The sequence below is a fragment of the Buceros rhinoceros genome, unplaced genomic scaffold (genome assembly GCF_000710305.1).
Source record: "Buceros rhinoceros silvestris isolate BGI_N320 unplaced genomic scaffold, ASM71030v1 scaffold9686, whole genome shotgun sequence".
In the NCBI taxonomy this organism is placed as follows: domain Eukaryota; kingdom Metazoa; phylum Chordata; class Aves; order Bucerotiformes; family Bucerotidae; genus Buceros; species Buceros rhinoceros.
Genome location: NW_010415785.1, coordinates 39,785 through 52,577, shown reverse-complemented (window position 1 = coordinate 52,577; position 12,793 = coordinate 39,785). Strand labels below are relative to the sequence as shown.

Sequence of the window (12,793 nt, the reverse complement as noted above, 5' to 3'; positions counted from 1 at the left end):
CCACCCCCCCGGGCTCTTTTTCTGCGGGCCACCTCCCAGCCCCTCTTCCCCAAGCCTGTAGCATTGCCGGGGGTTGTTGTGCCCCAAGTGCAGGACCCGGCCCCAGTCCATGAGCAGCCAGTTTCTCCAGGAAAATGCTCTGGAAAAGAGCGTCAAAAGCTTTACTAAAGTCCAGGTAGACAACATCCACAGCCCTTCCCTCCCCCACTAAGTGTGTCACATTGTCATAAGGAGCTCAAGTTAATCAAGTCTCATAATTTAAGATTGCAAGAGCTATGATTGTGATTATTTATCTCATCATTTACAAGATTTTCCTCATAGTCCACATCCACAGCCCTTCCCTCACCCACTAAGTGCGTCACATTGTCATAAGGAGCTCAAGTTAATAATAATTTAAGATTGCAAGAGCTATGATTACGATTATTTATCTCATCATTTACAAGATTATTCTCATAGTCTCTAAGATGATGCAGTCCTAGTAGAAGCCTGTCTTGATTCTAGTTTGCCTAGAGAATCCTCCATCTTAGTGATAAAACTCATAAATTTCATTAATAAGCAATGATTTGTTTCCCATTCTGTACAAATCCTCATGCTGTAATTTGCTAGTCAGTACAGTGCTGGGTGTAATTTTTTTAACAGAAATTCTGCAAATATTAGAATACATTCCTAGTTTTAAAAAAAATCAGTTCACTTAAATATTTAATAGAACTATCTAAAAGCTGTATGCTGTCATAAATACAGATAATAATCTGTAATTATGCAATTACGTATTATCTCAGCAGTATTTATTTTAAAAATTCTACTACTTTAAACAGGTAAGGACTGTCTGTCTTGTTTGCATGTCAGTCATTTTGAAGTGGCTTTATTACCATCTGCAAAGATCTTTCCCATGTCCAAATGTGCTATGTTCAAAGAATTGTGTTAGAAGAGGGTGGGGGGAGAAGATGAAAATGCTCAAGAAATTTAAAGTACACAGAAAGAAAAGCTGTTTTACAGAACAGTGAAGAATTTGGGCAAAATACTGACAAATATTTGAAATATTTTATTTCCTTCAAAATGCTTTTTCCTATTTCAGAAGCTTCTGTTATAGCATCAAAAAGTCACATCCAAAGATTTTTTTTTTTTTGACGAATCTGTCATTCTAAAATAAATTTTAGACTCTACCGATGATAGCCTGGTAATTCTAAAACGGAGAGATTTTCCTGCCACACAGTCTCTGTGACTATGAACTCACTACAGGTATAGGGACATAGAAAAGTAGAAAGCATGGCTGAATCAAATTTTTAGGTCTTGGTGCTTTGCGAATGCAGAAATGTGGCGAAAAAAGATATTGATGCAGTTCTCATCTATCCCGTTTTGTCATAGGTATTCGTGATATTGAAAATATCAGGAATATTGAGACTGTGGTTTACCTGCAACATCCTATAACTCTCTAGATTTATTTGGAAGCAAAATAACTTGTTCAGTGTGCTCTAGGCTGTACTCTAGTCATGACAGCATGTTAGAAATATTTTTTTTTAGTGTTGTTTGTTTAGCTATGAATTGGCAATGGGAAATTTTTCAGAAGGACTTCTCCCCACAGCTTAAGACCTGTTTATGTTTGTGATGCTGGAGTACACCAGTATCACAAACAGTACACCAGTAACTGAAACTTGCAGTCACCCTTTATTTGTGTGTATCACAGTATGTGACAAATTTTCATAAAAACTTCTAAGTGTTTCCTCCGGAGTTTCCAGTACCACAGCAGAGCCAATTAACTTAGGCCAGGTATGCTGGTGAGATAGCATCATGCTGGATGTAGCGATCATCTGGGACTCTGCACAATAATTTATTGTTCCTATTACATCTAAGGCTTCTATAATAAGACTAGTGCTCAACAAGTGATTCTTTTGTATTTTTTTCACGTATTAAATTTATAGGTTGGACTACTGGGAATTCAAATGCTGTGGACACGTGATTCAGAAGAAGCTCTACGAAATGCTAAAGAGGACAGAAAAATCATGCAAGTAACCAATGGGAGATTTCTGGAGATTCTGAATATGCTGATTAGCCAGACCACACATGATCTTTCCAAGTTTGACAGAGTGAAATTTGAAACACTTATTACAATTCATGTACATCAGCGTGATATTTTTGATGATTTGGTAAAGTATAGATTTTTATTTCTGATAATTAATTATATTTTCTGTCATAATAGTTTTTCTTATGTGGCATCTACAGGTATATGTGTATGCATGTGTTTGTAGTTTGTATCGATGTCAATAATCTCACTGTAGTAAAAAGAGTACATTTTTGCTTAGACTAGAATAAAATCCATCAGTTCTGTCATCTAAATATTTACTCCAAATTTTTTCACGGTTGTATTACTCTTACTTGCATAACTAAAAAAATTGAGTCTTCCGAGGATGTTATAGTTTTATTATCGTAGATAATTTCCTTATGTCTTGTTACAGAATCTCAGGAGCTGGCACTAGGCTGCACTTTAGCTCCACCCATTCTAGAGTTACCGCATTGATAGCAACATCTTCTGTATCTCTAGATTCTTCCTTCTGTTTCTCCTACTCTTCTGGAGAGCAGGTTATTTGGATTCTCTTCCTGGTTCCTAAGGAGAATACATAAAAGACAAACAAACAAAAAACCCTACTAAAATCAGCAGATAATGCCAGTCCTCTATTTGAACTTTTTAGACTGTATTAAATTGTTTACATTCTTTTATTCTTTGAGAAATGCCATCCCTCAACACTACACCTCTCACATATTTTTTACTGCTGATGACACAAACTTACAGATTCTACACAATTTTTCTTCCATGCCTCAGTCAGGTCCTTCCTTCGTCGTGTCCTTTGTTCCGATGCGTTTAGTGGATTTAGCAGTGTGTTGTTTGGTAATTTCACTCGGACAGTGAGCTGCACTAGCAATTTAAGATTTATTTGATTAATGTGGATGTTGTGATGATCAGATTAAGTATCAGGACATTTTTTAATATCAGTTTAGCATACATCTGAACATATTATGTGATGTTTATATACATTTCAGTTTATTTACAAAGGAACTTTAACCTGAGTAATCACTCATTCTCATACAAATAAGCATTTTATCACAGTTACCAAAGACAATATATGTGGATGCTCAGTTATAACATATACATTTATTTCTTTTAAGGTAAAATTGCACATCAAATCACCAACTGATTTTGAATGGTTAAAGCAGTCTAGATTCTACTTTAAAGAAGATTTCGACCAAGTCTTGATATCCATTACGGATGTTGATTTTATTTACCAAAATGAATTTCTGGGTTGCACTGATCGTCTAGTTATAACACCTCTTACAGACAGGTTAGAAAAACAATTATATATAATGAATACTTTTAATATAGAGAGAGTTTATTTAACATATCTCTTCAAAATGGTGCATTCTGAATTAAGTCCTGCGTGGGCTAGGTCATTCATGAAAATCTTCTCAGACATTTTCTTAATCATTCTCTTTCAGAAAAGGTAAAAGAGTCTCACTAATTTAGTACACTTAGTAATTCCTAGGAAGTTTTATCACTGCCCAGTCTAAAAAAACCCATTTAGTAACAGAAATGAATTGTTTTAAGGTTATATAGTAGTGTATAGCCTAGCGGTGTTTCTATACTGAAGAAAAAATCAGGAAAAATATTTCAAACGCTGTAATACTTCATGCCTACCAGTCTTCGGAAGTCTAAGATAACCAGTCAGTGTTACCTTATTAGTACTGGGAAACAGTTTTGATTTGTCTGTAAGAATCCAGATGCTGACAAATTCCCAGCTGTATGCACTGACCTGCCATTCTTCTGTAGCCAAGCAAGCAAACGACCATTAATTTCTTTTCAAATGTAGCTTAACAATGAGAACTATTTTTCTTTTTTCCTCTTGGGAATTTCTCAGCTTCTTTTCTTGTCAAAATTCTTCCTCCATTTATTCCTTTCTTGAGATGTTACTTTTGACCAAATGAGAAAATAAAGCCAAAAGATCCTTCACATGCAAAAAGATCCCCTCACAAACCAAAAATAACTTTCAACCTACAATAATTTACTTTGCTACCTGTACGGATTATATGTCTTTTTGAACAACTTTACTTCTCCAGAAGAGGTAGAACTGCTATTTTGACGGTATGGAAAGTTCACTATATTTCTGCAGTGAGCTGTCCTCAACAATCAAGTATTTTTCATGCAAAATGATAAATTCTACCCCCAAATTTGCCTTGACCCCAATAGAGCTATAGAAATAAAACCTTTACATCACTTTAAAGTTTCTTATCGGTTAGAAAATATCAAGGCCTCTGCAGACCAAGTTTGGCTTAATATATTATAGTGATTCAAGCTGAACTGTAGGAACTAATTAGTTATTAAGCTCTTCAGTTATGGATTAAAACCACAAATACTTTAGTTAGTTAGAAATGCATTCAGGGTATATTGAGTTGATTTGACAGTGAAGATACTCCAACATTTGTTAAAGAACTTTGTTGTTTTATTCCTTTAGTATTACTCTTCCATACCTTACCATCAATATAAACAGTAGTTAAGACTCACACGCAAGGAAAACAGCAGTCTAAACTTTTTAAGATTTAAAGAAAAAAAAAAAGGGTTAAAGGTTAGGGGTTTTTTTAGAATTGTAAAAACTCTTAAACTGTATTGTGGAATTCTTTCATACATGAAGATGTAGACAAAACTAACCTAGTGAAATGTATACAGGTTGAGATATGGCAGAATTTGATGAGGTTGCAGAATTCCACAGCAGAATCTGCTCTTTATAGCTACTAAAAGAATTAATGACAACTAAATTCCTCTGTGTGGTGTGTATTAATTTTTTAGCTCATCTAATTAATATTCACAGTTTGTAACAAACTAGATTAACCCCAGTTACTTTCTTTTTATTTTATAAGTAATGTTTAAATGCCGTATTTTGACTTTTACCACTCTGAACTTTCTGCGCTCACAGAAATCAATGGAACTGCTTTATGAAGAATATTTCAACATAGCAGCTCTAGAATCTCTCACATAACTCATTGTTATATATATATGCTTATACCTTTCGTGTGATTTAATGAATTAATATGAATTAACATTTATAGGTGCTATATAACTTTAGCACAAGCTTTGGGAATGAACATGGGAGGAGCTCCAGCAGGACCAGCTGGAACTGGTAAAACAGAAACAACGAAAGACATGGGAAAGGCTCTGGGAAAATACGTAGTAGTCTTTAACTGTTCGGATCAAATGGACTTCCGAGGTTTGGGTAGGATTTTCAAAGGTAAGAGTTCTTCGTGTAGAATAGGAGGGAACTCCACAGGTCATTTAGCAGGTGCATTTAGAGCAGGTGCTCAGGACCATGTTCATGTCGTGTTTTGAGTATCTCCAGGGATACACATTCCGCAAGTGCTTGACCATCCTCATGGTAACATTTTTTTAAAAAAAACTTCCACTGACTTGGAATTTCCCACATTGAAACGTGTCCATTGTCTCCTCTTCTTCCACTACACCTCTGAGAAGAGCCTGGTTCCCACTTCCCAATGCCTCCTATTAGCTTATGAACAGCCATAGGTTCTCCTCTTAGCTTTCTCTTCAGGCTCAACAAATCATGTTCTCTCAGCCTCTCCCTCTGCTTCTTGCACTCCAGCCACTGACCATCATGGCAGCCATCTGCTGGACTCCTGCAAGTATACCAATATCTCTCCTCTCCTAGCAAGCCCCAAGCTGAACACAGTACTCCACCTGCCATCTCACAAATGCAGGGTAGAGGCAAACAATGATTTTCCTTGACCTGCTGGCTACACTCTTGCCCAGCATGCATCTGGCTTCCTTTGCTACAAGGGCATAATTCTGATTCACGTCCAACTAGTTGTAAAGCAGGACGCCAGATCACTTGCTGCGAAACTGCTTTGTAGGCAGTCAGCACTGAGTCTGTGCTGCTGCACGGAGTTCTTCTGTTCCACATAAAGGACTTGAAAGTCTTGAGGTTTCAGTCAGCTCATTTTTCAAAGTTATGGTAATGTATGTACTGAGGAGCAAGGGGTGAAACTAATAATTTATTTTCTTTTTTAGCAAGCAAATAATTGTGGTGTAGAAGTGCCTAAAGTTGTGGGTTTATAAACACATCGATCTTTTGAAAGTCAGGATACTCAAATTTTAAAAAGTCTTTGAGAACATGACAGAATCTATTTAAAGTGATTTAGCCTTAACTGTGCAACAAGAGTATACCCGGAATGAATTTGATAAGTTTTTCACTTTTATGTGGCTATTTTTCAGAATACATGAAAGATAAAACTACTGCCTACTGCTAGTTTAATATAATTTGAGAAAAAATGCCTTTTCAAATTTTCTCAAAAAACATTGCTGTAGGAATAATTCTTTTAGTTGCTACTAAGTACATTACTTTTCCAAAATAGGCAACTGTGAAATTAATCCTTTATGAAAATATTATTGTTATTTAATATAGTTCTTCTAGATTTCTCTTTCCATTTCATTTTCTTTCTCTGTCTTCCTCTCTTTCTTTCATAGACAAGTTCACACAGTGTCCACACTATGCACGTTGTTATTTTCCTATACTATTACATGAAAAACTTGTAGTTTAGTGTGTACTTCAAATGATAATGCTTATGCATAGAGATATATGCCCTACGATTATTATTTTCAGTCTTGTAAGATTTACAATTTTATTTAAACTCCTAGTTAGTGCAAAAATAATTTCAATTTTTTATTTTAACCTTTATGATTTATAAGAGGAAGGTAAAAAGTAATTTAAAAGCATTGTGAAGGCTGGAAGACCAAAATGAAATTGAAGAACTTGGAATTTTTTTTGTTGTAACATTTAGGGCTAGTCTCACTTTTTTTGTTTTATTTAACTACACAGCTTTTTGCAAATAACTGAATTGCCGCTTTACGAACAAGACTACGTTTACAGCAAGATCTGGACAGAAGATCTGCCAAATGATCCAAGATACCATAAGATTTTTTTTTCCCCTGATTTTGATTCACTTTTAAGAATTTCGTATAATCAAATAGTATTAATTCAGATTGATATGGAAGTAGTCAGGTGGATTGCAGGAAGATAGGCCTTGGCCACAGGACAATAAATAAAGCTCATTTTATTTAATTATTTGAAGGAATACTCGTCTAGTTCACATATATCAAATATACATGAAGAACAACAGATAATAAATTTTTCTGTCCTTTTTTTAGGTCTTGCACAGTCTGGATCTTGGGGATGTTTTGATGAATTCAACCGAATTGAGTTGCCTGTCTTGTCAGTAGCAGCACAGCAAATCTCTATCATTTTAACAGCAAGAAAAGAAAGAAAAAAGCAGTTCATTTTTTCTGATGGAGACTGTGTAGATTTAAATCCAGAGTTTGGCATTTTCCTAACAATGGTAAATATAGTAATAATTTCAGAGAAGTGACGAATTATACTATATACAAGTTAATTAAATGGCAAGGTGAAAATATTGCCAAAGAATCAGACTAAACTACTGGAACACATGAATAATCTGATTTTTCATGGATTATATGACTTCATTTTTACTTCAAGATTATGGAAAAGATTCATACATTTGTCCCTTTATTACTGTATTGCAATTCATTAAGTAGACTAAGAGTTTGGCCAATTTTCCAGAATACTCTGTGCTCACTGGGAGGACTGAAACACTAAGGTGCTTTACTACCTTAGCTTGAAATGCTTTACAGAACATTCGCTTAAAGCAATAGAGAGAGGAAAGGACATACCTCTTGTCTGATGGGTACTTTACATAGATACGTAAAAAGTATTCTTCAAGCTGGTTTACAGAAGACAAGCATGATGACTCTGGAATAAACCACCCTCCTCGTACTGTGGTAACAACAGATCTGTTGAAAACCTGTGCAACAAACCATCCGATCCTTTCCTCTGTTGATACAGGATGTGTCTAAACTGGTCAATACAATGCTGGGTGTCCAGTTTTGGCCTTCTGTGGCAAAGGGGCCCATTCCGATCTGTGTGTCAGTCCTGGAACCAGTGTGAGCGTTGTGACAGAACTGCGCTTCTTATACCAGAACGTTTTATGTGTGGTATTGGAGATGCAGTGTTCCCTCTCTTAGGATGACTACTTGTGAAAAAGTCTTGCAGCATGGAGCAAAGTTAGATCCCACAACTGAACGGATAAGATGCACAAAAAAGATACGCAAGGCAGTACGATGAAATTTATGCCAGTTACCAACCACTACCCAAGGGAAAACCACAGACTCCTGGGTTTAGGATATAAACTTTCACAGTATGCTCTCTTGTTTCTGTAGGATTCCTGAGGCTTCGTAGCACTAATTCCTGTAATCTCACAGACAGGGAATTTTATAGGGCGTGTTTCCTAATGCCAGGACAGATGGCAATAGAATTCCTTCATGGGAAATTAAAATCTTCATCTTCATCTGCATGTTTTAGTGCAGGTTAATAACTGGAGAGGTCATAAATATCTTTTGACTGCTTCTAATTTCTTTCTTTCTATTTGATGTCATAGTTATTCCTCAGGTTTCCATTCTTTTATTAGTAAAACTTCCTCCAAGTTTCCAGAAATCTTTTATGAGTCAAACTTTCTTTTTCTTTTATATAATTTTTTTTAAGTTTTCACATTTTAATTTTCCTGACTGTGTAATTTTTGCTGTGTCATTACAAAATATTCTCTGTATTTTTGAGCCATTATTAAAATCACTTCTGTCACTAAAACAGAATTACAATTTCTTTTGTGATTCTTACTTCAGCAGATGGAATTCACTCACAAACTATTAAACATTCAGTGAGATTCTGTATTTTAAGGCTAACCTTTTAGGCACAAGAAATAGAGAGCATCCTAATATTTCTGCACTGTAGACTGCTTGTTATCCTTTTTTTTTTATTATTTTTATTGATTCTTGATAGACACTGAATTTGGAATATGTTGCAAAACCTCTATCTTTTTACAAAATGGCAATGAAAATTTATTTGCTCTGGGAATACATTAGAAGAAATAAACCAACCAGGTTGCATTGCATGAAATTCTGATTACTGGCTTGTTATGATAAAGAAATTCAGTTATTACTCTGGCAATTACGGTGTGGGTTATTAAGTTCTTAGTTATGGCTGAAGTTTTTTCTTCACATTTTAATCATTAGTAGACAAGGGTTCTACCTCTGAACATATCAGGGTATTTATGCGTTAATTTAACAATGAAACAGCTGTTACTTTGGCTGTTGTAAAAATAATGCAGTATGTTTTCTCACATAGAATCCTGGATATGCTGGACGCCAAGAACTACCAGAAAATCTCAAAATTCAGTTTAGAACTGTTGCAATGATGATTCCAGATAGACAGGTAGATTACTGACTGAGGCGGAAGAAAAATTGTATTTTACTTTGCTTACCCATCTTCAGAAAAACTAATGGAATTTCTGAAAAAAATTGTATTTCAGATAATTATAAGAGTTAAGCTTGCAAGTTATGGATTTATTGATAATGTGATCTTGTCTCAGAAATTCTTTGTTCTGTACAAACTTTGTGAGGAGCAGCTCACTAAGCAGGTAGTGTTATGTGTTCCCTTCCTCTTCAGATTTCCACAATACAAGCCCTTGGGTTTTGTTTTTTGCGGAATGTTTTTGAAGCATCACTGTTACGCTTTTTACAAAATAGTGAAATAATTTCAATATAATTCAGACAAATAGCTTTATCAAAGTTTTTAGGAAATAACCATTAATTCATGTATATGTAGTTACATTTGTAACTACACTTGTAAAAAATGATAGTTTATATATGCAAATGCATGATGTTCTCTACCTAAACATGGCAGCCAGGTAAAAATTAACGTGGTGATGTCAGTTTTCTGTAAGAATTATCTAATGCTAAAGAAAGGAGTTGGAAATTGGAAACCACGGAGGAATGTCTCATTTTATTTAAGTTGCCCTTCTCCCCAGAGCACCGCTTTGATCTGAAGTCTTGACTTTAAGCTGCCTTGGTTGGAAAGACACAGTCTGGAATGGACCTATATATTGTTTTTTAGGACCCTGCTATACAGAGCTACAAAGTATTGCTATGTGGCATTAGAAATGCTGAAGTCAATTGAATTTCAATTAGAAAAGAAAAACCTTACAACCTCCCCCACCCCTGACACCCGTCAGCCCTTTCCTGAAAATAACCTTGCTATCCTTCACTTATTTGAATAGAATTATTCCGAAACAACAGCAAGAATTCCTATTTTAGCTACCTTTTCCAGGCAGGGCAACCATATTATACAATATGCAAGGAAGTTTTGATATGCTGATGGAATGAAGCTACAGAACTTGTTACTGATGCATAAGCCTTTTTCCGATCTCTAGGTCCATTATGACTTTGGTCTGAGGAATATCCTTTCAGTGCTGAGGACCCTTGGAACTCAAAAGAGGGCCAGGCCGAATGAAAGCGAATTGAGTATTGTTATGAGAGGGCTAAGAGATATGAATCTTTCCAAGCTGGTAAGAATATAATTTAATATTTTAGCACCATGTAGAGGCAAGTCTAGTAGATATTTCACGGAATTTTGTAGGAGATTCTTTAAAAATTGAAAAATTATAATCATCATGTTATCATTAAAGAGCGCTTGGGGTGCAAAGGTTTAAATAGGTTAATAGTGGCTTAGCTGTGGGGGTGACATTTTATGGACTGAATTGTGTACAGACTGTCTACTGTGCCATAACTAAATTGAATAATTTGAGTATCCACTAAGTTAGATTTAAAAGATTTATTTCCACATAAGATATTCTTTCTAATATATGCTGCAAGTGTTTTACAAATCAAATTTACAAAGAGATTCCAGAGTCTACTCAGTGGGAAATTTCTTCAAATTTTGAATTTATTTCTCACATAGCATATGGATGACGTTTTCAAAGTGCTATTTTTGTCCTGAGCTGTCCTGTTGGCTGGCTATATTTATGAACCTAAGCACCTATATTTAGAAAATATGTTCTTACAGCTTATTATGTTAAAACAGAGATTAATTTTGGTTCCAGAAAAATCTCTGGATAACCATGCTTTAAATGCTCATGCTTAATAACTTGTTGTTGTTGTTGTTGCCGTTTCAGATAGCTGAAGATGAGCCTTTGTTTCTCAGTCTTATCGATGATCTCTTTCCGGGATTACAGCTGGACAGCAGTACCTATGGTGACCTTCAGGCTGCAGTAGCTAACCAGGTTGAAGAGGCAGGATTGATTAACCATCCACCGTGGAATCTTAAGCTTGTTCAGGTAAAACTTTTTTTTTTCCCCAAAACTTTTTTAACAAACAGGTGTCAGAGTACCATGTTAGTAGTTAAAAGACTGTCTCATTCAAGGACCTTTGCTTCTAATATGGGAAAAACTGACGGCCGTGTGTACACCACACTAAGGAAGACCAATCTAAGTGACTTACGTTTTTATTTCTTTAAATTATCGGGAAGTAGTAAAAAAATACCTCAAAGCATGCTATTAACCCAGCCTCTCCCAGGTATGGTAGTGCATCTAAGTTATCTGAATAAAGCAGCAATGCATCTACATGGGTCTCTAACATGAATTTCTCAAACTAAAGTTGGGACAGTAGGGCATAAGAAGCATTGGGAGGCATTTTGAAGGCCAAAGCAGTAAATAAAGAGTGAGACATAACATAGCTAGGGCACAACTCCTGCTAAGTAGGACAAGAGAGCTAAAAGACCTTTAAAAGGGCAAAGAAAAATGTAGGAGGTATGTATTTCTGACTTAAATATGTTTCTGTAATGAAGAACAGTCTTCACGATGAGTTTGAGCAGATATTGTGATAAATAAAGGTTTTTCTCTCATAAGTTTTGAGAACCTATATAGAAGCTGGATAGTCATGCAGCTTACCTGTTACAGGTAAGGATGTATAGAGCATGTATGTCAGCCTGGGCTATCACAAGCTCATGGAAACCTGCCACAAGGTGAAGGGTTTCCAATATTAAGCATGTGTGTGAACATGCACGTAGGTACTATAAAATGAAAGAATCAAAAATAGTTTCAGGAACAGGAATAGCAGTATCACACAAAGGGAATTGTTTCTCTCAAGGACATATGTGATTGAAAGATTGGAAGATTGATGCTAAGGGACATGGATTAGGGACCCTGGCAGTGCAGGGTGAATGGATGCACTCCATGATCTTAAAGGCATCTTCCAACCAGATGATTCTGTGATTCTGTGGTTAAAGCTTTAAGATTTAGAGGTTTTCTATACTACAAAGGATGTGAATGAGCCCAGCTAGAGTCAGTTTGTACCTGTAGTGTTCAAAGCCAGCATCCTTCTGAAGTGCATTAGCCACCTGAGGGGAATATGTATCCTTCTGTTACCTGCATGCCGAAGTTTTAGTAAAGCTTAGTAAGAAAACACATAGAATCTAAGTGAGAGACTGTGTAGCAAAAAGTTGTTACAAACAGTGTTTACATAAAACAAGAAGGTGGTTAGTTTTGACAAGAAAAACTTTTGGTTCTTGGCACGGAATATAGACCCTGTGCACCGACAGCTTGCCAGAAACGTAGGATGTTTTGTTTCCCTTCTGTTGCAAACTATTAGACCCAAAGTGTGTTCTGACTAAAAAGCAAAAGAAAGAAAACGGTTAAGGTGCTGCAAGAAATTATTTTGACTTCAGAATATTTCTAAAGAAATTATCTTTAGTTAACTAATGATTAAACTGTAATTTTGGATTATGGAAATTTGTGTTTATTGTGGGATAATCTTTATGACATGTTGTTGATTAATAAATATGTAGTTATTTAACATGAAGGAAAAAAGGTGCTTAAATGAATTTTTGGACCTGTA

General features: G+C 35.6%; 1 protein-coding gene across 1 annotated transcript in view; it reads left to right on the top strand.

Annotated features, from left to right (window-relative positions):
- LOC104494678 (dynein heavy chain 8, axonemal-like) overlaps window positions 1-12,793 on the top strand; it is a gene marked incomplete at both ends in the record, with an annotated part of 64,347 nt that overhangs the window by 12,884 nt on the left and 38,670 nt on the right. The window contains 8 exons of the mRNA XM_010137542.1: window positions 1,920-2,144; window positions 3,163-3,335; window positions 5,095-5,273; window positions 7,202-7,389; window positions 9,249-9,335; window positions 9,433-9,540; window positions 10,333-10,467; window positions 11,074-11,235. Coding sequence (XP_010135844.1) covers window positions 1,920-2,144; window positions 3,163-3,335; window positions 5,095-5,273; window positions 7,202-7,389; window positions 9,249-9,335; window positions 9,433-9,540; window positions 10,333-10,467; window positions 11,074-11,235 — 1,257 coding nt within the window. The remainder of the gene's footprint in view (window positions 1-1,919; window positions 2,145-3,162; window positions 3,336-5,094; window positions 5,274-7,201; window positions 7,390-9,248; window positions 9,336-9,432; window positions 9,541-10,332; window positions 10,468-11,073; window positions 11,236-12,793) is intronic.